The sequence below is a fragment of the Symphalangus syndactylus genome, chromosome 1 (genome assembly GCF_028878055.3).
Source record: "Symphalangus syndactylus isolate Jambi chromosome 1, NHGRI_mSymSyn1-v2.1_pri, whole genome shotgun sequence".
Classification (NCBI taxonomy): Eukaryota; Metazoa; Chordata; class Mammalia; order Primates; family Hylobatidae; genus Symphalangus; species Symphalangus syndactylus.
In genome coordinates this window covers 22962232-22985794 of record NC_072423.2, presented here as the reverse complement: position 1 = coordinate 22985794, position 23563 = coordinate 22962232, and the positions used below count along the sequence as shown (strand labels likewise).

Genomic DNA, 23563 nt, shown 5'->3' with positions numbered 1-23563 from the left:
TTGAGTTGCCACATTTATCCTATACTCAATTTGCATATGTGGTTAGGTCTGTTGATGGATTTACTAGCCTCTTCCTTTGGTCTGTTTATTCATGTACCAACATCAGTGTTTTAATTATGGAGCTTTGTTACTTTTCCTTTGCAATGGTTTCCTATTTATTCTTGTTGTTTATTTTTCCATATGAACTTTAGAATCATATTGTCTTGCGATTTTACTATTTTTTCTCTTTTTAATTTTTCCTTGTGATATTTAGGACAGTTTGTATTTTTGTTCTGGACATTATTTTTATACTCTATTATGACCTAATGGCCTCACGGTAGGTACTCTTTTATTTACTTAGGCTTTTATCATTTTTAAGGGGTATCTTTTGACACCCATCTACTGCCTGAGTAATAATCAACAGATTTATATTCTACCTTCTAATTTCTTTCTAGCATTTCCTCTCATTTTTGGTCATTTTTTTACTTTGGGAGCCCATATAAAACATAGAATATTTATATATTACTTTCCTACTCTTATTCACATGTTTGCTTTAGTCTTAGAGCTATAATAAAATATATTTATGCTATCAGTCTTTTGCTAAAGTTTCTTCAATCTTTTTTTTTTTTTTTTTTGGTTACTGGATGAAGCTCATCCTCTGGTAGATTTCTCAAGAAGGGCTAACAAGTACAATATTCTCTAAGTTCTTGACTGTTTAACATAGTTTCTTTATGGTCTTGAAAGACCATTCATGAAAGAGTACTTTTTGGTATATAAAATTCTTGGTTTGGGCTTGGAATCTCTTTATTGTTCCACTGGTCTTTATGTTGTTCTCAAGAAGTCTGATGTTAACTTGCTTTCTTTATATTGACTTGATTCTCTCTCATTCTCTTTCTCTCTTCTCTCTCCCTCTTTTTCTCTTCTCTACAGATGTTAAGACTGATTTTCCAGAATATGTTTTAGACTTTATCTTTCAGGGTCAGTTTTCCTAGGTACATTGTAGGCCATTTCAATATACAGATTTGGCATTTATTTTATTTTTGAAATGTTTTCTTGGATTATAGCTTTAAATACAATTTCTACTCCACTGTTTTATTTCTGTACTTCAGAGACTATGGTTACACATATTTTAGATTTCTTTGCCTGTCTTTATTTCATTCTTTTATGCTTTTACTCTTCTTTATTTTGTTTTTGTTCTCTAGGCTATTTTTATTTCTCCTCTGTATGTTCTTTATTGTACTTTCTTCTTTAGGCAACTGGTAGTCGACATTTCTGAGATGATTTTGTTATTTCTATCATTTCTATTTAATTCAGACATATCTCATTACAGTACTTTCTTTCTGTGGTTGTTTTGTTATTCATATATACTTTGAGTTTTTAAAATTATGACTTGAAACATTCTTCACGTTCACAATCTCTTTCCAAACAATATTTAGTTCATAAGCTAGTGTTACACTGCAGCTTTATTCTCCCTCATGATTGATTTCTTGGGTAGTATCTCCATGAGCTAAAAGTTTTAATTTTCACTGTTTCCTTTGTATAGTAATTTTACATATTTGTTGGGTAGTTTTTTTTGTTCATACTTAAATGTGCAGGATTTTGGGACTAAAAAGGACAGGCAACTTTATGAAGGTGAGGTGGGTGCCATACTGTTTTCTTGGTGCAAGAGTGCCCTCTTCTGTCGATACAGTGAAGTGCAGTTTTAAAATGGTGTCAACTGCTATGCTTGTTCACCTGAGTTTTGTAGAGAGATTTGAAAGTAGGTATCCTCCGTTATACTGAAGAATAGTTCCATCAGAGGAATAAATATTGGCAAAAAGAGGCCAAACCATTATGCAGAGATTTTATGATCATCTTTCTACAAAATTTAAGCGAATAAGCTTATAATTTACCATAAAAGAATATTCTTCAAGATGGTTTGTTAGATATCCAAATTTTTTTTCTTATACACCAATAATAACTATTCACCAACACAATGCCTTATTCAGTTCATAGCACTTAATTCTATTTGAGATTATCTTGTTTTTGTTTATTTATTGTTTGTGTCACCCCAAAAGAATGTGAATTTAATGAGAGAATGGACCTTTTAATCTACATCTTACTCATTGCTTTACCTCAGTACCTAAAGCAATATCTGGCAAATAGTAGATGCTCAGGAAATACTTGTTGACTCACTGACTGAATGAATGAATGAATGGAAAACCCAAAGACTGTATTCACAAGAATATCAAAATGATAAAATATCTATAAATAAATTGAACAAATTTATTTTTCTTGTGATGAATAACACAAATATGGAAATATTAAAATGTATACATATAGCTCAATGAATTATTGTAAAGTGAGCAACCATGGAACCACCACCCAGATTAAAAGAATAGAACATTACCATTGCTCCAAAATTCCCCCACATCCCTTTTTAGTTATGACTTTCTTCATCCTCTTCAATATGTAACCAATATGCTAACTTGCAGCACTATAGGTTTGACCCTCAAACAACACAGGTCTGAGCTGCATGGATCCGCTTGTACTCAGAGTTTTCTCAATAAATATACTGGAAAATATTTTGGAGATTTGGAACAATTTGAAAAAACTTGCAGGTTTTTCAAATCACAGATTTTTCAAATTGCTGTAGTCTAGAAATATCAAAAATATTAAGAAAAAGTTAGGTACGTCACGAAGGCATAAAGTATATGTAGGTACTAGCCTATTTTATAATTTACTCCCATAAAATATGTACAAATCCATTATAAAAAATTAAAATGTGTCAAAACTTATGTGCACAAACACTTACAGATGGTCATACATGGTGCTATTTGCAGTTAAGAGAAATGTGAACAGAAGTAAAGATGCAGTGTTAAGTCATAATTGCATAAATTAACTGTAGTACATAGTGTATTACTGTAATAATTTTGTAGCCAATTCCTATTGCTATTACAGTGAGCTCAAGTGTTGCAAGTATCTGTTTGAAGCACAGTGTGAGGACAATGATCTCTGCATGAGCAGCTCATCTGTCCAGTAAGTTGTGTATCACAATAAAAAGTGATCTTTCACAGTTCTTGTGTATTTTTCATCATGTTTAGTGCAATACCATACAGCTTGAATAACATCATGGGACCTGTACGAAGTGCCACCAGTGATGCTGAAAGTGTGCCCAAGAAACAGAGAAAAGCAAAAACATTACAAGAGAAAGTTGAATTCCTTGATATCTACCATAGATTGAGGTCTGCAGTTGCATTTTCCCACCATTTCAAGATAGATGAACCCAGTATCAGGACCATTGTAAAAAAAGAAAAGGAAATGCGTAAAGCTGTCTTTGCAGCTACACCAGGAGATATGAAAATTTTACACTTTTTGAGAACAGGTTTTCATTTTATATTGAAAATGCAGCTTTTATATGGGGGCAGAATTACTATAAGAAAGGCATACCTATAGACTCTAATATGATTAGAGAAAAACCAAAGTCATTGTATGACAACTTAAAGCAAGAGGAAGGTGCAGGATCTAAAGTTGGAGAATTTAATGTCAGTAAAGGATGGTTTGATTATTTTAGAAAAAGATTTGGCTTAAAAATGTCAAGATAACATTTTTTATGACCAAGAGGCAGCAAATTCCCAGATGCCATTAATAAAATAATTGAGGAGGAAGGATATCTACTTGACCATGTTTTTGAAGCATATCAAAGTGCCCTATTCTGGAAAAAAAGACCATAAATAACATGTATTAGTAAGAAAGAGAAGCAGGCATCAGGACCTAAGGCAGGAAGGGATAAGCTAATGCTACTGTTTTGTACAAATACAGTTGGGTTTATAATAAAAATTGTCTTTATTGATAGCACTAACCCCCAACACTTGAAAGGAAAAGACAAATATCAGCTGCCAGTCTTTTGGTTGTACAAAAAGAAGGCCTGGAATATGAGAATTCTTTTTCTGGATTGATTCATCAATGCTTTGCCCCTGAAATCAGGAAGTGCTTTGCCAGAAAGGGACTGACTTTTAAAATTCTTTTGCTATTGAACTATGCCCCTGGTCACCTAGATCCCCATTAGCTCAACATCAAAGACGTTGAAGTTATCTCCTTGCCTTGAAACACAGTGTCTCTAATTCAGCCTCTAAATGATCACGCACAGTACTCTATGGAAAGTATTGCCAACGCTATAGAAGAGAACCCCAGTAGAAAGAACGCTCTGGAAATCTGGAAGGATTATACCACTGAAGATGCCATCATTATTATAGAAAAAGCCATGACAGCTGTCAAGCCTGAAACAATAAATTCCTGCTGGAGAAAACTGCGTCCAGATGTTGTGCATGACTTCAAAGGATTTACGACAGAACCAATCAAGGAAACTATGAAAAAGATTGTGGATATGACACACACACACAAAAAAGGTAGGGGATGAAGGATTTCAAGATATGGATCTTGGGGAAATTCAAGAGTAAATAGATTCCACACCACAGGAATTAACAGAAGACAATTTTATGGAGATGAGTGCTTCTGAACCAGCTCCAGATGGTGAGAAAGAAGACATAAAAGTCAGAAAACAAATTGACATTAGACAATCCGGCAGAAAGGTTCTGATTACTCAAGGCTGCTTTTAAATTCTTTTTTGACATGGACCCTTTGACGACACAGGCACTGAAGCTAAAGCAAATTATGGAAGCAGGATTGGTACCATGTGGAAACGTCTCTAGAGAAGTGAAAAAGAAAGTCAGAAATGATGATGTATTTCTTTGTATTTTTAGTAGAGACGGGGTTTCACTGTGGTCTCGATCTCCTGACCTCGTGATGATGTATTTCTATAAAGTTGCACCAAGTCTATGCATCTGCTGTCTCCCATTCTGCCTTCTCCACTCCTTCTGCCTCTGCCACTCTTGAAACAGCCAGGCCAACTGCTCTTCTTTCTCCTCTGCCTCAGCCTACTCAATGTGAAGATGACGGGAATGGACTTTATTGATGATCCACTTCCACTTAATGAATAGTAAATATATTTTCTCTTTTTTTTATTTTCTTAATAACATTCCCTTTTCTCTAGCTTACTTTGTTGTAAGAATATGGTATGTAATACATAGAAGATACAAAATATGAGTTAATAGACTATGTTATCGGTAAGTTTTCTGTTCAACAGTAGGCTATCGGTAGTTAAGTTTTTGTGGAGTGAAAAATTATACATTGGTAATCTTTGTCTTTGGTTGTAAACTAGGGGTGATTTTTCGCCCTCTTTATGCTTCCTTTGTTTTCTACAAGTTTTGTATATCACCAACGTGATTCTTGTAATCAAGGACAAACATTTAATAGCTTTATTAAAACAGTATTGTGAATATTTAATAGCTTTATTAAAATATTTATTTAATATATAAAATATATATTATTTTAATAATATAAATAAATAAAATAAAAATATATATTATTAAAATATTATTTATTAAAGTATTATTGTGTGTGTGTATGTATATATATATACACACACACAAGCTGGGCACGGTGATGCATGCACATAGTCCCAGCTATTCAGGAGGCTGAGGTGGAAGGATTGCTGGAAGCCAGGTGCCCAAATCCAGAATCCAACCTGGACAACATAGTGAGACCACATCTCTAAAAAGAAAATTATAAAAATAAAAAAATTATACCTGGATTTTCAACTGCAAGGGGGGTTGGCATTGCTAACCCCGTGTTGTTCAGGGGTCAACTGAAGTTTAGTTTTGTCTGCTTTTGTACTTTATATAAAAAGAATCATACAGTATGCATTCTTTTACACTTGGCTCCTTTGTTCAAAATATTGTTTGAGACATTTATCTTGTTTTTTTTTTTTTTGCCTGTACCTTTAGTTCACTCATTGTTGTTGCTGTATAGGATTTCGTTGTGTGAACATATCATTGTTTACGTGTTATGCTGTTAATGTACGTTTGGGTTTCCAGTATTTGGCTATTATGAATGTTGCTATGGGCACATGTCTCTTGGTGCCCATAAGCACATATTTATATTGGATAAATATCTGAGGTGAAATTATTAGGTCACGGGGTGTATCTATATATATATATCCAACTTTGGATATATATATATATATCCAACTTTGACAGTGTTTTTTGATTAATAAAAGCTTTTAAATTTTGTGTTGTCCAGTTTGTTAATTTTTACTATTATTGTAAATGCTTTTTTGTGGTTCAATTAGCTCCGTGATCCATTTAGAATGGAAATCTGTATATGGTGTGACGTAGTAGTTAAGATTCCTTTCTCCCCCATGTAATTATCCAAAGAACTCAACATAATTTATTGAAGAGACCATTCTTTCTCCACTGCTCTGCAACAAACTTGAACAAAATCAAGGTGCACACATGCATCAGTAATTTTCTGGGCTTCTGTTCTGATCTATCCTTTGCCAAAAACCATGCTGACAATTAATAATAAATCTTGCTATCTGACAGAGCAGGTATTACCTCTTCCTCCTTCTCTTTCAGCAGTGTCATGGCTGTTGTTAGCCCTTGGCTATTTCATATAAATTTGGAATCAGCTGGCCAATTTTTTGGAAAATGAAGTTCCTGAGATTTTGATTGAGATTGCAGTGATTAATTTTGAGAAAATTGGCATCCTTACAATATTGAGTCTGTTAAATCACAAATAAAATATACCTCTCTATTTACTCAGTCTTCTTAATTTCTCTAAATTATGTTTAATCTTTTTCTATATGGAGTCTTAAACATCTTTCATATTTACTAGTTATGTGATGCTTTTTTCATTATTTAAAAAAATTGACATACAATTATATGTATTTATCACATACAAGGTGTTTTGAAGTATAGAACATTGCATAATGACCAAATCTAGCTAATTAACATAGTATTACCTCACATAGCTTATTATTAGTATTATTTTTGAGATGGAGTCTGGCTCTGTCGCCCTGGCTGGAGTGCAATGGTGCTATCTCGGCTCACTGCAACCTCCGCCTCTTTGGTTCGTGCAATTCTCCTGCCTCAGCCTCCCGAGTAGCTGGGATTACAGGTGCATGCCATCACATCCAGCTAATTTTTGTATTTTCAGTAGAGACGGAGTTTTGCTATGTTGGCCAGACTGGTCTCTAACTCCTGACCCCAGGTGATCTGCCTGCCTCGGCCTCCCAAAGTGCTGGATTACAGGTATAAGCCACCACGCCCAGCCTCACATAAGTTTTTTATGCTCTTTTAAATTATATATTTAAAATGTTTCTAACTGTGTGTTGCTAGTATATTAAAAACACTTGAGTTTTTATATTGACCTTGTATTCAGCAATCTTGCTAAACTCACTTTTTAATTCTCATAACATTTGCCTCAATTCCTCTGTGAATGATTCTATTTTTGTTTTTAAATTATCTTACCTTCTAAATAATTATCCAATTAATCAGTTAATTAATTGCTTTATTACACTTGCCAGGGTCTCTGGTTCAATTCTGAGTGGAAGCAGTGGCGGTGAGCATACTTGTTTTGTTTCTCATCACAAAGAGAAAACTGGTTGTCTCTCTCTCCTTGGTCACTCTCCCCGTGATTTCTTTCTATTAACTATTGAAGGACATGTAAGATGATCATACTACTTGCTCATTATGTAAAGATGAAAAATTTTCCCACTTAACATATTAATTCTAAAGAGTCCTGATCTAAGCCCAAAAAGTGTTTTTCATAGGTCTTGATAAACTAACTAAAAATTTTATCTAAAGAGAATATATGCAAGGTTGCAAATAAATTTTTGGAAAGCAAAAATAACGAAGGCTTTGGATAGATCTCAAAACACTTTTGTCATAGGTGAAGCACCGCAGGCGCAGAGCCAAAGACAGGGATTTTTCAGGTAATTTTTGTGAAGAGTGTGATGGGGAGCGTGCTTGTTTGAAAGAAGCAGAACAAGGCAAGGGGAAATGTTAATTAATCATGTGGTTTCTGCTAGAGACTGGCTTCAGTCTAATCTCGTGGGGGAGGTCTGGAGGGGAAGTGGCACTATAAATTTAGTGGAGAAGTGGCACTATAAAGTTAGTCTTACCCAGGCGACTTTTTTTTTTTTTTTTTTTGAGGTGGAGTTTCACTCTTGTTGCCCAGGTTGGAGTGCAATGGCGTGATCTCAGCTCACTCCAAACCCCACCTCCTGGGTTCAAGCGATTCTCTTGCCTCACCCTCCTGAGTAACTGGGATTACAGACATGTGCCACCACGCCTGGCTAATTTTTGTATTTTTAGTAGAGATAAGGTTTCACCATGTTGGTCAGGCTGGTCTCGAACTCTTGACCTTAGGTGATCCACCCGCCTTGGCCTCCTTAAGTGCTGGGATTACAGACGTGAGCCACTGCGCCCAGCCAGGGGCTGTCTTTTTATGCCCTTATGCCAGTGAGTCATGCTGGAGGTGTGCCCTGGCGCAGGGGATGGAGTGGTACCTGGCTTCCCACGTAGGCAGCTCTCCTTTAGCTGGGAAAAGGGCATCTGTGAATTATAAGGGAAAACAACAACTGGGTAACAGGCGTGCTGGTAGCTTAAGGAAATCTGGTGGGAACATCGACAGCATCCACTACAAGATTATATGCTTGGAGAAGAAAAATATTACAAGTCAGTATCAGTAACAGATACACAGAGGTTGGAACAAAACTGTGAGCTATGGAACAGGATTGGGAACCTATCAGTACTCTGCTTCAGGGGATAACTATTTCTTCTCCTCACCTGTTAGCATAGAAATCATTTTTTAAATGGTTCTTAATCATCAACGTATATTCCACCTCTGGGGCAGTTTTGATCCTAGAAAGAAGAGACGGATAAAACAGAACAGGGAGGAGTCCTGTGATAAGAGGTTGGGAAGGCATTGAAAATTAGGTTTAGAGAGAATAAGGATGAAAATCTGTCACCAGATGGAGGTGCTTGAGTGTTAAACAAGAGCAGTTCCTGGTGTGAGTGGGCTACTATAAGAGAGGGAAGGTGAAGGTCCGAGAAGTGAGAGGCGCTGCCAACAGGAATGGTGAAGTTGTACAGGGTGGCGGTAGCAGCCGGGGTGGACAGGAAGACCATATGCAGAGTCCCGTAGGGGCCCGTGGTTGGAGACAGAGCAGCACAGCATGATGGTCTAAGTTTCCAAAGGGGAGCATTGAAGGTGACTGAAGGAAGAAAGACTTGGAAGAAGAGGGAGTGCGAGGGAGAATAGGAATGGTGACTTTGCTTTCCCAAGATATGAGTGGCTGTTCCCAGAAAAGACTATTGGATGTAGTAGTCCTCAGGACATGCCAGGTTTCCCGTTGAAAGCAGGTGGTAGAGAAAAAGCTTTAGCAAAAAGCAGAAGGCCTGTGGAAATAGCTGGGTAATAGAATAGGAAGTCTAGGGGCCACAGAGAAAGAAATAAGAAGATATAAACTGATATGGATATTAAAACATAAAGCATTATGGCCGACTCAGAGATTTTATGCCATTTAAAAAAAAAAAATTTCCATTTCACTGGCATCCAGGGTTAACTAAGTGTTAATTCTTTCTAAACCTTTCTCAATTTGCAAGATTCTCCGTGCCTATTAAAAAGCAAATCAATTAAATGTGGCTTTGAGTTTGCTTAAAGAGTAACAATCAAAATATTTTGAAAAAAGTAAATTGTGAGTATGGAGATTGGAACACACATGACCCATATGCCCTTCGAGCCTGTGTATCTAGGGAGGTATTCCTCTAGGCAGAAGGAAGAGCTAAGACGCCCTTCTAGGAGCTGCTGCCCAGCAACGATGGCAAATCTCCACGCCCTTTACTGAAGATTAAAGCTAAGACTAATCCAAGCACTGTTTCTTTTAATGAACTGGTAGGGCCAGTAGAAATGCTCCAGGGTTGGCAGGAAAAACTGGAATCTGGGGGGTGTAATTTCCTATTGAGTTTTTTTGGTGGTGTTGTTCTCCTGAAATCAGGAGGGTATTGAGTGCTTATGAGTTATTGGCATTAGACGCAGTACCTAGTACATAATAGACTTGATAAATGTTTATTGAATGAATTAAAATGAGATATTTTACAATTAATGGATGGAATACTTGAGAATAATAGGTGTGTGCGTGTGTGTGTGTGTGCGTACACGCGCATGCTCGCTTGTGTGTGGCTGCCTACCCAAACTTTTCTTGTTCCTTTTTCTTGTTCTTTTGTAGCAAGATAGTTTTCTTTCATTTTCTTCCTGGCATTTGGCACTCCTAAATAATGCAACTGCAAAAATAACTCTGTTACAGAGAATGACTTGTCAGGACACAGCTCTGTCCATCTGTAGTAAGTAAAGTATGCATTTAATGTATGTCTTCATCAGGCTATATACCTTTGGTTCCCAGCGTTGGCTGCACATTGTAATCACCTGGGGTGATAAAAATTCTGATGCCTGGTTTCCACCTGAGAGATGCTGACTCAGTTCGTCTGGGGTGGGGCTTGGGCATAGATTTTTTTTAAAGTTCCGAGGAGATTTTAAGGTGCACACAAGGTGGAAAACCACTGCTGAAGCAGATGTGGAGAACTATAAATTAAGAATCCCAGCTACATAATTGACTTATGCTTCCTAGTTCCTTGCCCAGCCACCACCATCTCTCCAAAAACCCGAGGTAAGTTCTTATTTTGACTCCAATTTAAGACCTCTGTATTTTGAGAATGATGATGTTTGTTGTTTGAAAGAATTACTTTTATTGTGCATAGACTTTCTGGAGGTAGTTTTATTTAATTTAGTTCCTAATGGCCATGACAGTGTAACTTCTTTGACAGTAAATTAATCCATGTTATTTCTGAGTTAACCTGTAAAGGATCTCTACAAGGGAACCTGAGGTTGAAATGGAAGCTTTGATATCAGATGTGGGATGCGTTAGCAGGGATGAGCCCTTGAAGGCAAAAGGCCCCAAAAGTATTGGGCTTTAAAAAACTTTATTTTTCATTAGTCTTATTCTTGTTTTAGGATTCCTCCTAAAGCCTTTACTTACTAGTTATAAAGTAGTTGATAATGAAGCAAACATAAAAACAGTTCTACCTATTTATTTTTGGCAAATATTAATTGTTGTTTAAAAATTATTTTTGTGAAAGGACAAAAGTAATGCAAGCTCATGTACAAGCCTAAAACAATACAGAAAAGCATAAAAAAAGAAAATCCTTTTATCTCCACCTAATAATTCATGACCAGAGATATGTGGTTTCTGCTTCAAAAAAATTCAACCCAGAGTCAAGTTTTTATGCAGTTAGGGAAAGGGGTTTAAGAGATGTAATCAATCCTGTCACTCTCTGGGCTGAATTCTGAATCAATTGAGAAATAGTATCAGATAAGGATTCAAGTCTTGGCTTTATTATTGCTAAGGTTGGATCTGAGAGCACTGCTTGAACTTGAGGCCCATGGAGATTCTTGTGCCTACCCACCTGCCTTAGCTTGGGCCCCACATCTGGACAAACTGGTGTTGCCTGGACAAGGGCTGGGTGTACGTGGGGAAGCTTCCATGAAGAGGAGGCTGTGCGGAGGCAGAGGCAGGCAGGTTCAGACAGAGAACAAGAGAATAAAGCTATTAAAACATTAACTCTGCTCCCCTGGGAAATAAGAACTGAGCACCACCGGATGCTGGAAGACTCCAGTGGACTGATTGATGTCTCCCGGCAAGAGAAGGCCAAGAGAGGATGTGAGAAGCAGGCAGCAGCGACCTTTCACCAAGAGGGTGGAAATCACTATATTCCGGATCGATGCAAAAAGAGGAATAGAAGCAGGAAGGGTTCCCCTGACACAGAGTAATTCAAATGTTCAGCTTTGATTGTTGTTCTTGCTGTTCTAGATCTTGCTAAAATCATCATGGATTCACTCGGCGCCATCAGCACTCGACTTGGGTTTGATCTTTTCAAAGAGCTGAAGAAAACAAATGATGGCAACATCTTCTTTTCCCCTGTGGGCATCTTGACTGCCATTGGCATGCTCCTCCTGGGGACCCGAGGAGCCACCGCTTCCCAGTTGGAGGAGGTTGGGTGTAGTCGGGGGCTTCCTTGTTTTCTATGCACAAATTCATTTGGGGGGTTGGTCAGCCCTCTTGCATTGTCTTAAAAATATGCTCATCTTGACCTGTGGACCAGGAAACAAAGACTTTCAAGACAGGGAGCAATTTCAGATCTATCAGGAAAGCCCTCTTCCCTTTCCAAATACCATCTCCCCAACTGCTCCCAGATGCTTGAAATTTTTTTGAGAAGGGACTGGTTGAGTAACCTTGTCCAAAGCCATTGCACTCATAATTAAGACAGAGCATGAAAAGTACTTATGGAAAAAGTGACATAATCCCCACAAGGGTAAAAATGACACATCCAAGATGAACAGAGGAACACATAAGCCAATACGAGCTCCTTAGAAAAAAATCAGAAGTATTTTTAGTAGAGATGGGCATTCACCATGTTGGCCAGGCTAGTCTGGAACTCCTGACCTCAGGTGATCCACATGCCTTGGCCTCCCAAAGTGCTGGGATTACAGGCATGAGCTTAGCCGGGCGTGGTGGCAGGTGCTTATAATCCCAGCTACTCGGGAGGCTGAAGCAGAAGAATCACTTGAACCCAGGAGCAGAGGTTTCAGTGAGCCAAGTTCATGCCACTTCACTCTAGCCTGGGCAAAAGAGCGAAACTCCATCACAAAAAAAAAAAAGAAAAATCAGAGGTAAACACAGACCTTTTCATGATTTTGCAAGGAGAGAATGTCACCTCGTATACCACCGAGGTTTCTTTCACAAGCGTCCACTCTCCTCTGACTCTGTGTGAGGTTTTCTCTTCTCTGAGCACCACGGTAATATTTTCTATCTCTTCCAGGTGTTTCACTCTGAAAAAGACATGAAGAGTTCAAGAATAAAGGCTGAAGAAAAAGAGGTGGTAAGAATAAAGGCTGAAGGAAAAGAGGTGGGGAGATGTGTTTTACAAACTTCAATAGAGTTGCATTTTAGGTGTGGGTTCTCTGGGGAAAAGGACTGAGAAAGGCATGAAAGCAATATTGTTGCTTTATTATTAAGCAATAGCAATCACTGTGGACAAATAATGTAGTAAGGATTATATAATAATAATAACCCCTTAGTATCGAGAAGAGACCTTAGGTGTAATGGACAATACCGCTATGATAGAACTGGTAAAGGCTAATAGATGGAAAAGTTCCCATAGCAGAGGGGACGGGTTTAGGAGTTAAATAGACTTAGGTTCAAGTCCTGGCTCAGTCGCTTAAGAGTGATGCTACTTTGGGCAAGTTATTTATCTTCTTTCAGCCTCTGTAAAGTGCCCAACAGAGGCATCTGGTAACTGAGCCAGTGGTGGCGGCAGTAGTAGCAGTAGGTGATATTATTGCTAAACTCCACTCATATTTTTAACCCCCTGCTGATGTTGTATTTAAAAAATTAGTACAGGCACAATGACTTCCTGAGGTCTTTTCCAGCTCCAGTGTTCCTGTATTCGCCACCCAAAGGAGAGTCTACTCAAACACGGGAAAGGAATAAGCCCATTAGGTCGGGGCTAGGATCAGATGTTAGCACTCTCGGGAAGGGCACAGCTGCTCTGACAATAGTCATAGTGCAATTCCAGACCCTCATAAAACCATGGCTCAGATCACCCAGCAATATGAGCTGCTCATTTCACAACCCCAAAAGGCTAGGTCCTGTGGGTGGCTCATTTGCACCTGTGGAGAGTCAGGCTTCCTTTCAGGGTTTGCGCAACCAAGTTGGGTCATATGGCCACTGCAACGTCCCCTCAACTGAGGAGTGCAGTTGTCTTCAGAGCACATTCTTTCTCAGCCATGATAGCCCATGTAGAATCTTTGTGCAAATTAGAAAATGGCTCATTCTTTTGGATAGCTGCCCTATTCCAATGTGAAGGGCTAGATGACTGGGGTGGGAATTGAATTTCAGCTTCGTGTAAGGCACAGCTTACACGTACACATTGTCTAGCAGTTTTGCCCATTCCCCAGAATTTTCCTGGGAGCCACAGAGGTATGAAGAGAATAGAATTACTGACTGAAAGGATATTAGGACTAGAATACATCTTAGAGGTCATCTACTCCAATATCCTCATTTAATAATTTGTCCAGAGACTGGCTTGGCATGTACCCATTTGATTATTATTTAAATTCAGAGTATTCTCAATCTTGCTTTTAAAAAATGCTGATAAAATCTCAAGACATATGTGCAAAAGGTATAGGGAAAAATGCATAAACACACTTTAACCCCTCTTTTCAGTGTACGAAATAAACCATTACCAAATCAGCTGATGCCCCTTAGGCTGATGTATAACACCTTCCTTGAGCACACCCGCATCCTCTCCTGAGAGAGGAAGTCCCACTATTGTGGGTTAGGTGTTCATTATTCCCACGTATTTATTATTTCATTACATACCACATATTTTTGTCATTATTCTTTGGAACTTGATTATTTTTGGCTTAGCATTGTGTTTATAAGATTCATCTGTTTTAAGGGGATACTTATAGCCCTATTTGATTAATTTTTATAGCTATTTCCTCATTTATTCTGTTGATGGGGCAGGCCTTCCTTCTTTCTTTCTTTCCTTCCTTCCTTCCTTCCTTCCTTCCTTCCTTCCTTCCTTCCTTCCTTCCTTCTTTCTTTCCCTCTTTCCTTCCTTCCCTCTTTCCTTTCTTCCTTCCTTCCTTCCTTCCTTCCTTCCTTCCTTCCTTCCTTCCTTCCACAAACAATGCAAAAATGGCCTTTTTAATACAAGCCTCCTAATTTGCCTGGGAGAGAGTTTATCTAGTCCCAAGCTATCCAGTATAGTAGCTACTCAAGTGGCTAGTGAACACTTGAAATATATCTAGTTTGAATTGAGATGTGCTACAGGTATAAAATACATATTATATTTCAAGAACTTAGTATGAGAAAAGAATACAAAATATTTATTTTAATATATTATTTTTGCTGAAATATGTATCTTATATATAATATATAATTAATATTAATTAATATTTATTATATTTATATGTTGAGATAATGACATTCTAGATATGCTGTTCAGGTAACATAGAATATGAAACCTTCAATCAGAAAACTGATGGGCCCTACATAAAATATTCAGAAAAGTTTTTTTTCCCCCTGGAGACAAGGAAAAATCTCACTTCAGCCCAATGTGTAGTGACTCATACCATTAGGAATCACTCTTCTTATTCACTATCTGGAAAAATTTCCAAACTTCAATAGATGAGAATTGTCTGGGGAAATCATTTACTTTCCTTAGATGCTTAGAATCTTGTGGGGAGCTAAAAACAAGCTTATTGAACATTTAGTGAGTACTTTTATTTGAGACCAAAAAACCCCACAACTTGAGTTATAAAAGCAAGATCTGTGGTGTTGGGCTGGCAGAGAAGGCTTCTCTCCGGAGCTGAGATTGGTCATGATTCACATTATCATATGACTTGGGTAAAGGCCACCTGATATCCAGGGGCCACATCAAACACAGGGATCACCCCTGAGGCTGACAAACTGAGGGAGAGACCCAGCAGCCACGTCCTCTTAGGGGAGAATCTAGGATTGCTTCTGCCAAGATAACCTGTTGATATTTTGTTTTAATTTTCAAGATTGAGAACACAGAAGCAGTACATCAACAATTCCAAAAGTTTTTGACTGAAATAAGCAAACTCGCTAATGATTATGAACTGAACATAACCAACAGGCTGTTTGGAGAGAAAACATACCTCTTCCTTCAAGTAAGTTTGCTGTGCCTACCATATCTGTGAGTGGTATTCTGGAATGGCCAAATGGCCCTGGTAGGACTGTGGGTCCTGAAGTCGTGCTGCCTGGCTCTGGCCACATCCCTGCAGTACTTTTCCATCCTGATCTACAGACATTCAGAACTGCAAGGAGCTTCTTTTCAGTCCTGGCAATCTGAACCTGATTTTTGCCTCATCCCCAGAATAGCTGCATAAAAATGTGCATGCAGGAACTCAATGTGAGATGCCCAGGGCCTTAAAATTTCTCTTACTGTATTAGTTATCCTAATGTATACATAAATTTATTTAGAGATGTTGGCAATTGATAAATTGAGTTTTAACCTCTTTTTATTCCTTCCTTGTTTCTCCTAAAGAAATACTTAGATTATGTTGAAAAATATTATCATGCATCTCTGGAACCTGTTGATTTTGTAAACGCAGCAGATGAAAGTCGAAAGAAGATTAATTCCTGGGTTGAAAGCAAAACAAATGGTAGAGTATGGGTGGGTCATTCATTGCAAAAACACAAAAACAAACAAACAAACAAACAAACAAAAAATACTTCTTAACAACCTGCTGTGAGTGAAGCCCTGGACTTGTCACTGCGTGAGGTGCAAAGCTTTGGGAAGGGACTTGAGATAGGTTTTGCAGGGTTGGAAGGGCAAGCCTAGGCCTAGGAGGTAGGGAGGGCACTGCAGATGGTGGAGCAATTTCAGCAAATGTGGAGCGGCCAAGGGGAGCCAGCGGGGGGACTGCATGAAGCCAAATGCATGGAAACACTTGCTGGAGAACTGTTTACACATAGCCTTGGATCACCATATATTGGGGGTCCTGAAAATGGAATGATGCCTGTCTTGGGTTTCATTCTTTCCTTTATATCAGAGCCTTTCTTCCTGAGTTTTTCTCTGTCTGTGTTAAATGAGAAACACGCAGCTCTCCCATCAAGATTTGTCGTTCCCATCCACAGCTGGGGCCACCTAGTCTTCATCTTCACTTGAGCATCGTGCAGGGATAATGACAACCTACAGCCCTCCCCACAGCAGAGGATTTGACAAGTTTCTTATCCCATTCTTCCTTTCTCATCCCCTGGTATGAGAAATCTACAGAGAAATGTTAATGTGGAAATTCACCTTGGGGAGCAATAGCTGATAATTTAGTGATAGAGTTTCAGATTCCATTTTTATACCAATTATTAGAGAGACTTTCGTTATTCAGAATGTGTTTTTTTTTGCCCTCATGCTTGGTCTGAAGAAAGGAAATGAAAGAAGCAGAAAAAATAGGATCTTTCAAAAAGTTGGTTGAACAGTAATTTTTTAGAATTTATTGTGGGATGGACTGAACTCAGAGACAAAAATATCAACTCCTTCTCCAATATAATAAGTAATCCCTCAATCTCAGGTGGTAACTATATTGAATGGTAAGCATAATAGCTAACACAGAGTGCTTATGTGCGAGATGGTGTTCTAAGAACTTTACATGTGTTAAATCATTTGCTCCTTTCAACAACCCTATGAGGCAGATTTTATTCCTATTTTACAGATGTGGAAACTGAGGCACAGAGAGTTTAAATAACTTGCCCAAGATTCCTCAGCTGATAAGAGGCAAACTGGATGCTAACAGAGGCATCTGACCCCAGAGTCCGGACTCTTAACCATGAACCTCAATTTATCCAGTGGGATAAATAGGCAATGGGCAAAATGAGAACCTCCCCGTCAATTCTGCCAGCGAACCCTTTGTCAGCAAGGCCCTCAGGTGCTGACCTGGCTGGGTTTTTAATGATCAGTCAAGTCCATCTGCATCATATCTGTCATACATATTACTTGCCATTTGGAAGATGGGCCAACCTTTTTCTGTTTCTTCATTTGCAGAAAAAATCAAGGACTTGTTCCCAGATGGCTCTATTAGTAGCTCTACCAAGCTGGTGCTGGTGAACACGGTTTATTTTAAAGGGCAATGGGACAGGGAGTTTAAGAAAGAAAATACTAAGGAAGAGAAATTTTGGATGAATAAGGTATGGCCCTTAATTTATTTTCGTGATGTGCTTACACATGGAATGTAAAGTCTAAATTCATGGCTGGGCGTGGTGGCTGACACCTGTAATCCCAGCACTTTGGGAGGCCGAGGTGGGTGGATCACGAGATCAAGGGATCAAGACTATCCTTGCCAACATGGTGAAACACCGTATCTACTAAAAATATAAAAATTAGCTGGGTATGGTGGTGCACGCAGGTAGTCCCAGCTACTTGGGAGGCTGAGGCAGGACAATTGCTTGAACCCAGGAGGCGGAGGTTGCAGTGAGCCAAGATCACGCCACTGCACTCCAGCCTGGCAACAGAGTGAGACTCCATCCCCCACCCCCCCAAAAAAACTAAAGTTATATTTGAGCAAATGCATACTGGTAGATAGTAAATGCTCATTCTGAGACTCTGATATTGGGTTTTATTTTAGATTGAGCTAATTATTTTGATGAACTAACTTGGTTGCCTTAATGCCTTTGGTCTTATGTCCTTTGATATTGTGTGCTCTGTTAATTTGTTGCAGAGCACAAGTAAATCTGTACAGATGATGACACAGAGCCATTCCTTTAGCTTCACTTTCCTGGAGGACTTGCAGGCCAAAATTCTAGGGATTCCATATAAAAACAATGACCTAAGCATGTTTGTGCTTCTGCCCAACGACATCGATGGCCTGGAGAAGGTAAACGCTTACATCTCCTTATTCTTGCTTTCATTTCCTAAGGCTTTTTGTCTCAGGGCTTCTGAGTAGGAGCTGTTGGCCAGCGGTGTCAAATAGAAAGTGTTTCTCACTCTCCAGCAGCTACAGATGGATGTGTACTGGGGAGCATTAAATAGTATGGGTCAGGTTTATTGAGAACAACTAATCCTAGAATGTTTGGGATGAACTAAAATGAACATTTAAGATTATATGGGAGTCTTAAAGATCACCCACCATTCTGAGAAACAGTTGATATTTACGGACCCCTTTCCTGGAAAAAAAAATCACATATGCATATATACAACCAATTCTGCACAGTGTTCAGTAGGCTCTTGGAGCTTTTGAATTTCTTTCTTACACCCTTACACCATTGATTTAGTCTCACCCATTTTGTGGTTAAAAAAATTATGTGAGGTCCAGGTGCGGTGGCTCACGCCTGTAATCCCACCACTTTGGGAGGCCGAGGTGGGCGGATCACGAGGTCAGGAGATCGAGACCATCCTGGCTAACATGGTGAAACCCTGTCTCTACTAAAAATACAAAAAATTAGCTGGGTGAGGTGGCGGCCGCTTGTAGTCCCAGCTACTCAGGAGGCTGAGGTGGGAGAATAGCTTGAACCTGGGAGGCGGAGCTTGCAGTGAGCCAAGATCGCGCCACTGCACTCCAGCCTGGGCAACAGAGCGAGACTCCGTCTCAAAAATAAATAAATAAATAAATAAATAAATAAATAAATTGTGACTAATGTCCTGTATTTTGAAAATCAGGAGAGTTTTGTTTCAAATCCTGTTTCTCTAGTGGCTTTTTGACCCTTGAAGCTTCTTAACTTCCTTGAACTTCAATAGTCTCCCATCTCTGAAGACGGCTCCATGGTGCTTAATGTGCAGCAGTGTTGGAATGATTAGAGAAACATAGCTTAGAAGGGGTCCAGGACATAGAAAGCACTCAACAAATGATAACTGCTATCTTCTTATACTACCAGGTGCTGTGCTACTTCTGTGAAATGTTGCTAGTAGCATTTTAAGTTGGAAAATATTTTGGGACAGCAAAATGGCAATATGTCTGAGAGCTTTAGGAGTATTTCTGATTCAAAAAGCCCAGTTGTGGGAATTACTCCAAAGAAATAATGCAGAAGAAAAAAATTGCCTTTCTGAGTCAAATCAGTTATTTTGGTATTAAATACACTGGAATGCCCAGTTTGAAATTCATCATAATTATTATTTTTGTATCTTTAGTAACTATCAAATCTATCACAATGCCTGATACAGACTAAATGTTTGTAAAGTGAATGAATAGCTAAATATTGGGAAAAATTTATCAACTTCATAAGAATATTATCTAGCTGTTTGAAGATAGGAGAGATATGCAGTAGTGTGAAAAAGTTTACTTTTTATCAAATAAAATGGACATTCACTGTGATTGCAACTATGTAAATATATATGCATTCAAAGACTAGGAGAGGTAGTTAAAATGAAATATATACTAGGTTGATAAAATAAGAAATGACTTATTTTTAATCTTTAAAAATGTATTCAATGCTATTGGATTTCCACATGTACACAGATAATTTAAATGGAGAAATATAAGACAACCGCCTGCAGTATAAAGACAACAGTCTAGTGAAATAAAATTTCCACTTTAATATTACTAAAATTAATAACTTCTGACTGGTGCAAATCAGTGTTACACTGTTTTAGATTTTTATTGATAATCATACCATTCTACTCTTCTTTTTTTGAAAATAGATAATAGATAAAATAAGTCCTGAGAAATTGGTAGAGTGGACTAGTCCAGGGCATATGGAAGAAAGAAGGGTGAATCTGCACTTGCCCCGGTTTGAGGTGGAGGACAGTTATGACCTAGAGGCGGTCCTGGCTGCCATGGGGATGGGCGATGCCTTCAGTGAGCACAAAGCCGACTACTCGGGAATGTCGTCAGGCTCCGGGTTGCACGCCCAGAAGTTCCTGCACAGTTCCTTTGTGGCGGTGACTGAGGAAGGCACCGAGGCTGCAGCTGCCACCGGCATAGGCTTTACTGTCACATCCGCCCCAGGTCATGAAAATGTTCACTGCAATCATCCCTTCCTGTTCTTCATCAGGCACAATGAATCCAACAGCATCCTCTTCTTCGGCAGATTTTCTTCTCCTTAAGTTGATCGTTGCCATGGCATTGCTGCTTTTAGTGAAAAACAACTGCCAGTGTTACTCATATGATTATGAAAATCGTCCATTCTTTTAAATGTTGTCTCACTTGCATTTCCAGTCTTGGCCATCAAATCAATGATTTAATGACTCCAATAATGTGTGTGTTTATAACCATCCTTGAAAGTGAAATGTCCTTTTCTTTGTGCCATGCGTAAGGTGAGTCAAACCAAACCTCACTGATAATCTCCCCTTGGTTTCCTTTGAAAGTAAATCGTATCTTGTAGTTTTGTGCACACGAAAGGAGAGAAAGTCTCTCCAGTAAACAGTATGAACTAGTAATTTTGGGGGGTCTCTCTAATTCTAGTATTTTGACATGTTATAATACACAAGTAAAATAAAACAATAGTTTACTCAGCTCATGTTACTATTCCCCAACAGATATTGTGGCAAATCGCACATAGGAAAGAGAATTTAGGAATACAGTAGCAAAACATTAATTAAACCTCCAATGCCAGGACAAAATAAAACAATATACCAGATGGAGAGGATGCCCGTATTTTCATCTTCCATTCTAACATTATCCATTGTTAGATGCATAAGCATTTTGATATTGTGTAATAAATGTGGTATTTGAGAAGATAAATGATGTAGTTGATCAGTATTCCTCCTCTATCACCTTTTTAGACTTTATAAGGTAAATATTTGGAATAACTTTTAGAAAAGTTTCCCTTTTTTTTCTCCATTTACATTTTTCTGGGTTTTTTTTTGAGTAAGGTAGGAGCATTACCAAATGATATTTTCTGAAGATGCTTTTTTGTAAAGCTCTGAATCTATTCCTAATGCTCTTAATTATTGGCTTGTTTCACTTTTTTCCTCCAGTTTTTAACAAGATCACATAACTGGCTTATTTTTTAACAGCTTTGTCAAACTACAATTTGCATGCCATAAAATGTACACACCGTAAGTTTATAATTCATTAACTTTTAGTAAATTTCTAGAGTTATGCATCACCACAATCCAGTTTTAGAATATTTCCATGACCCTAAGAAGTTTCCTCATGCCTATTAATATTCCCAATCCTAGGCACCACTGAGTTGTTTTCTGTCTTTATAAGTTTTTCTTTCTACATCTTATATAAATGGAATCATACTACATGTAGTATTTTGTGTCTGGCATCTTGCACTTAGCATGATGTTCTTGAGGTTCATCTGTTGTAGTACGTATTGATACTTAATTTTTTATTGCCGAACACTATTCCATTGCATGGAAAAGACCTATTTTATTTATAGGTTCACCAGTTGAGGGACATTTGGATTGTTCCCACTTCTTGGCTGTTAGGAATAATGTTGCTCTGAACATGTAAATAAAGATCTTTGTGTTCACATATGTTTTCATTTCTGTTGGGGAGATTCCTAGGCAAGAAATTGCTGGGCCATATGACAAATCAATAGTTAGCTTTGTAAGAAACTGTCAAACTGTTTTCCAACATGACATTTCATATTCCCACCAGGAATGTTTAAAACTAATGTCTTCAAATCCTCACCAACATCCAGGATTGTGTCTTTATGATTACAGCCATTTTTGTATGTACAAAGTGGCGTCTCATGGTGGTTTTAATTTGCATTTCCATAATATCTAATTAGGTTGAGCATTTTTTTATGTGCTTATTGGCCATTCGTTTGACTTTGTCTGGTGAAATGTATACAAATCATTTGCTCATTTTTAATTTGGGTTGTCTGTCTTGTCTTCTCATTTTATTGAGTTAAAAGAGTTCTTAATAAACTCTGGCTTACAAGTCCTTAATTTATCAAATACATGATGCGTGGACATTTCCTCATAGTCTGTGGTTTCTTTTAATTTTGTTATTAGTCTTTTAGAACACATATAATAATTTTTAAAAGATATAATTTAATACCATAAAATCTGCATATTTAAAGTACAATTCATTGGTTTTAGTGTATTCACAGAGTTGTGTAGACACATCCACTGTCTAAGTTTAGAACATTTATAACACCCCCCAAAAAATCCTATACTCATTAACAATCACTCCCCATTCCTCTCTTCCCCAACTCGTAGAAATTAATATTGTATTGTCAGTCTCTATGAACTTGCCGATTCTGGACATTTCATATAAATGGCATCATATAACATGTGGCCTTTTGAAACATGATTCTTTCACTTTGCCTAACAATTTTAAGTTACATTCAATTTGTAGTATGAATCAATACTTCATTCCATTTTTGGCTAAGTAACATTCCATTGTATGGATACATTAGACTTTGTTTATTCATTAATTAGTTAACAAATATTTGTATTTGACTTTTTGGCTCTTATGAATAATGTTACTATGAACATTTTGTGTGGAACAAGTTTTTGTGTGGATATATATCTTCATTTCTTTTGGGTATATACCGAGGAATGGAATTGCTGGGTCATGTATTACTAGTACCTTTGTGTTTATCATTTTGAGGAAATACTAAATTGTTTTCCAAATCAACTGTACCATATTACAATACCACAGCAATGCATGAGGGTTCCAATTCTCTACATCTCAGCTAATACGTATTCTACTCTTTTTAGATTTTTGCTATCCTAGTGGATGTGAATTAGTATCTCAATAATTTTGTGGGATCTTTCATAGGGTGACTGGAGTTCAGCTTATCATTAATATCTTTTTTTTCTTTTTTTTGAGACAGGTCAATCTCTGTCACCAGGCTGGAGTGCAGTGGCGTGAACTTGGCTCACTGCAACCTCTGAGTCCTTGGTTCAAGTGATTCTCCTGCCTCAGCCTCCTGAGTAGCTGGGATTACAGGCATGTGCCACCAAGCCCAGATAATTTTTGTGTTTTTGTATTTTTTTTTTTTTTAAGTATAAATGGGGTTTCACCATGTTGGCCAGGATGGTCTCAATCTCCTGACCTCATGATCCGCCCACCTCGGCCTCCCAAAGTGCTGGGATAACAGGCGTGAGCCACTGCACCCAGCCCATTAATATCTTCTAAGGTTCAGGCTTTTGGTATCAAATCTGAGAATACTTCCCTAATGATTAGTCATGTTGAACATTTTTTACTGTATCTATTGGCCATT

General features: G+C 38.0%; 1 protein-coding gene across 6 annotated transcripts; it reads left to right on the top strand.

Moving 5' to 3' along the window:
* The first annotated feature begins 10420 nt into the window (after positions 1–10420).
* On the top strand, positions 10421–22309 carry SERPINB13 (serpin family B member 13). 6 transcript variants are annotated; one of them, XM_055292084.2, is made up of 8 exons: positions 10421–10528; positions 11729–11910; positions 12738–12797; positions 15490–15618; positions 15996–16113; positions 17490–17632; positions 18163–18318; positions 20079–22309. In XM_055292084.2, the coding sequence occupies exons 2-8, from the start codon at positions 11746–11748 to the stop codon at positions 20481–20483; spliced, it is 1176 nt and encodes a 391-aa protein (XP_055148059.2). In that variant the 5' UTR covers positions 10421–10528; positions 11729–11745; the 3' UTR covers positions 20484–22309. The 6 variants fall into 6 exon arrangements, with proteins under 6 accessions (XP_055148059.2, XP_055148049.2, XP_055148067.2 ...); XM_055292074.2 differs by having other exon boundaries at positions 12738–12824; XM_055292092.2 differs by lacking the exon at positions 10421–10528 and having other exon boundaries at positions 11746–11910; positions 12738–12794; positions 20079–20483.
* The last annotated feature ends 1254 nt before the right edge of the window (positions 22310–23563 follow it).

What these genes read in the sequence shown, in the direction of transcription:
- SERPINB13 (XM_055292074.2), top strand. Translation starts at nt 11,746, where the DNA reads ATGGATTCACTCGGCGCCATCAGCACTCGACTTGGGTTTGATCTTTTC. An exon ending in TAAAGGCTGAAGGAAAAGAG is followed by an intron (nt 12,825 to 15,489) that starts GTGGGGAGATGT and finishes TTAATTTTCAAG; the next exon opens with ATTGAGAACACAGAAGCAGT. An exon ending in AGAAATTTTGGATGAATAAG is followed by an intron (nt 17,633 to 18,162) that starts GTATGGCCCTTA and finishes AATTTGTTGCAG; the next exon opens with AGCACAAGTAAATCTGTACA.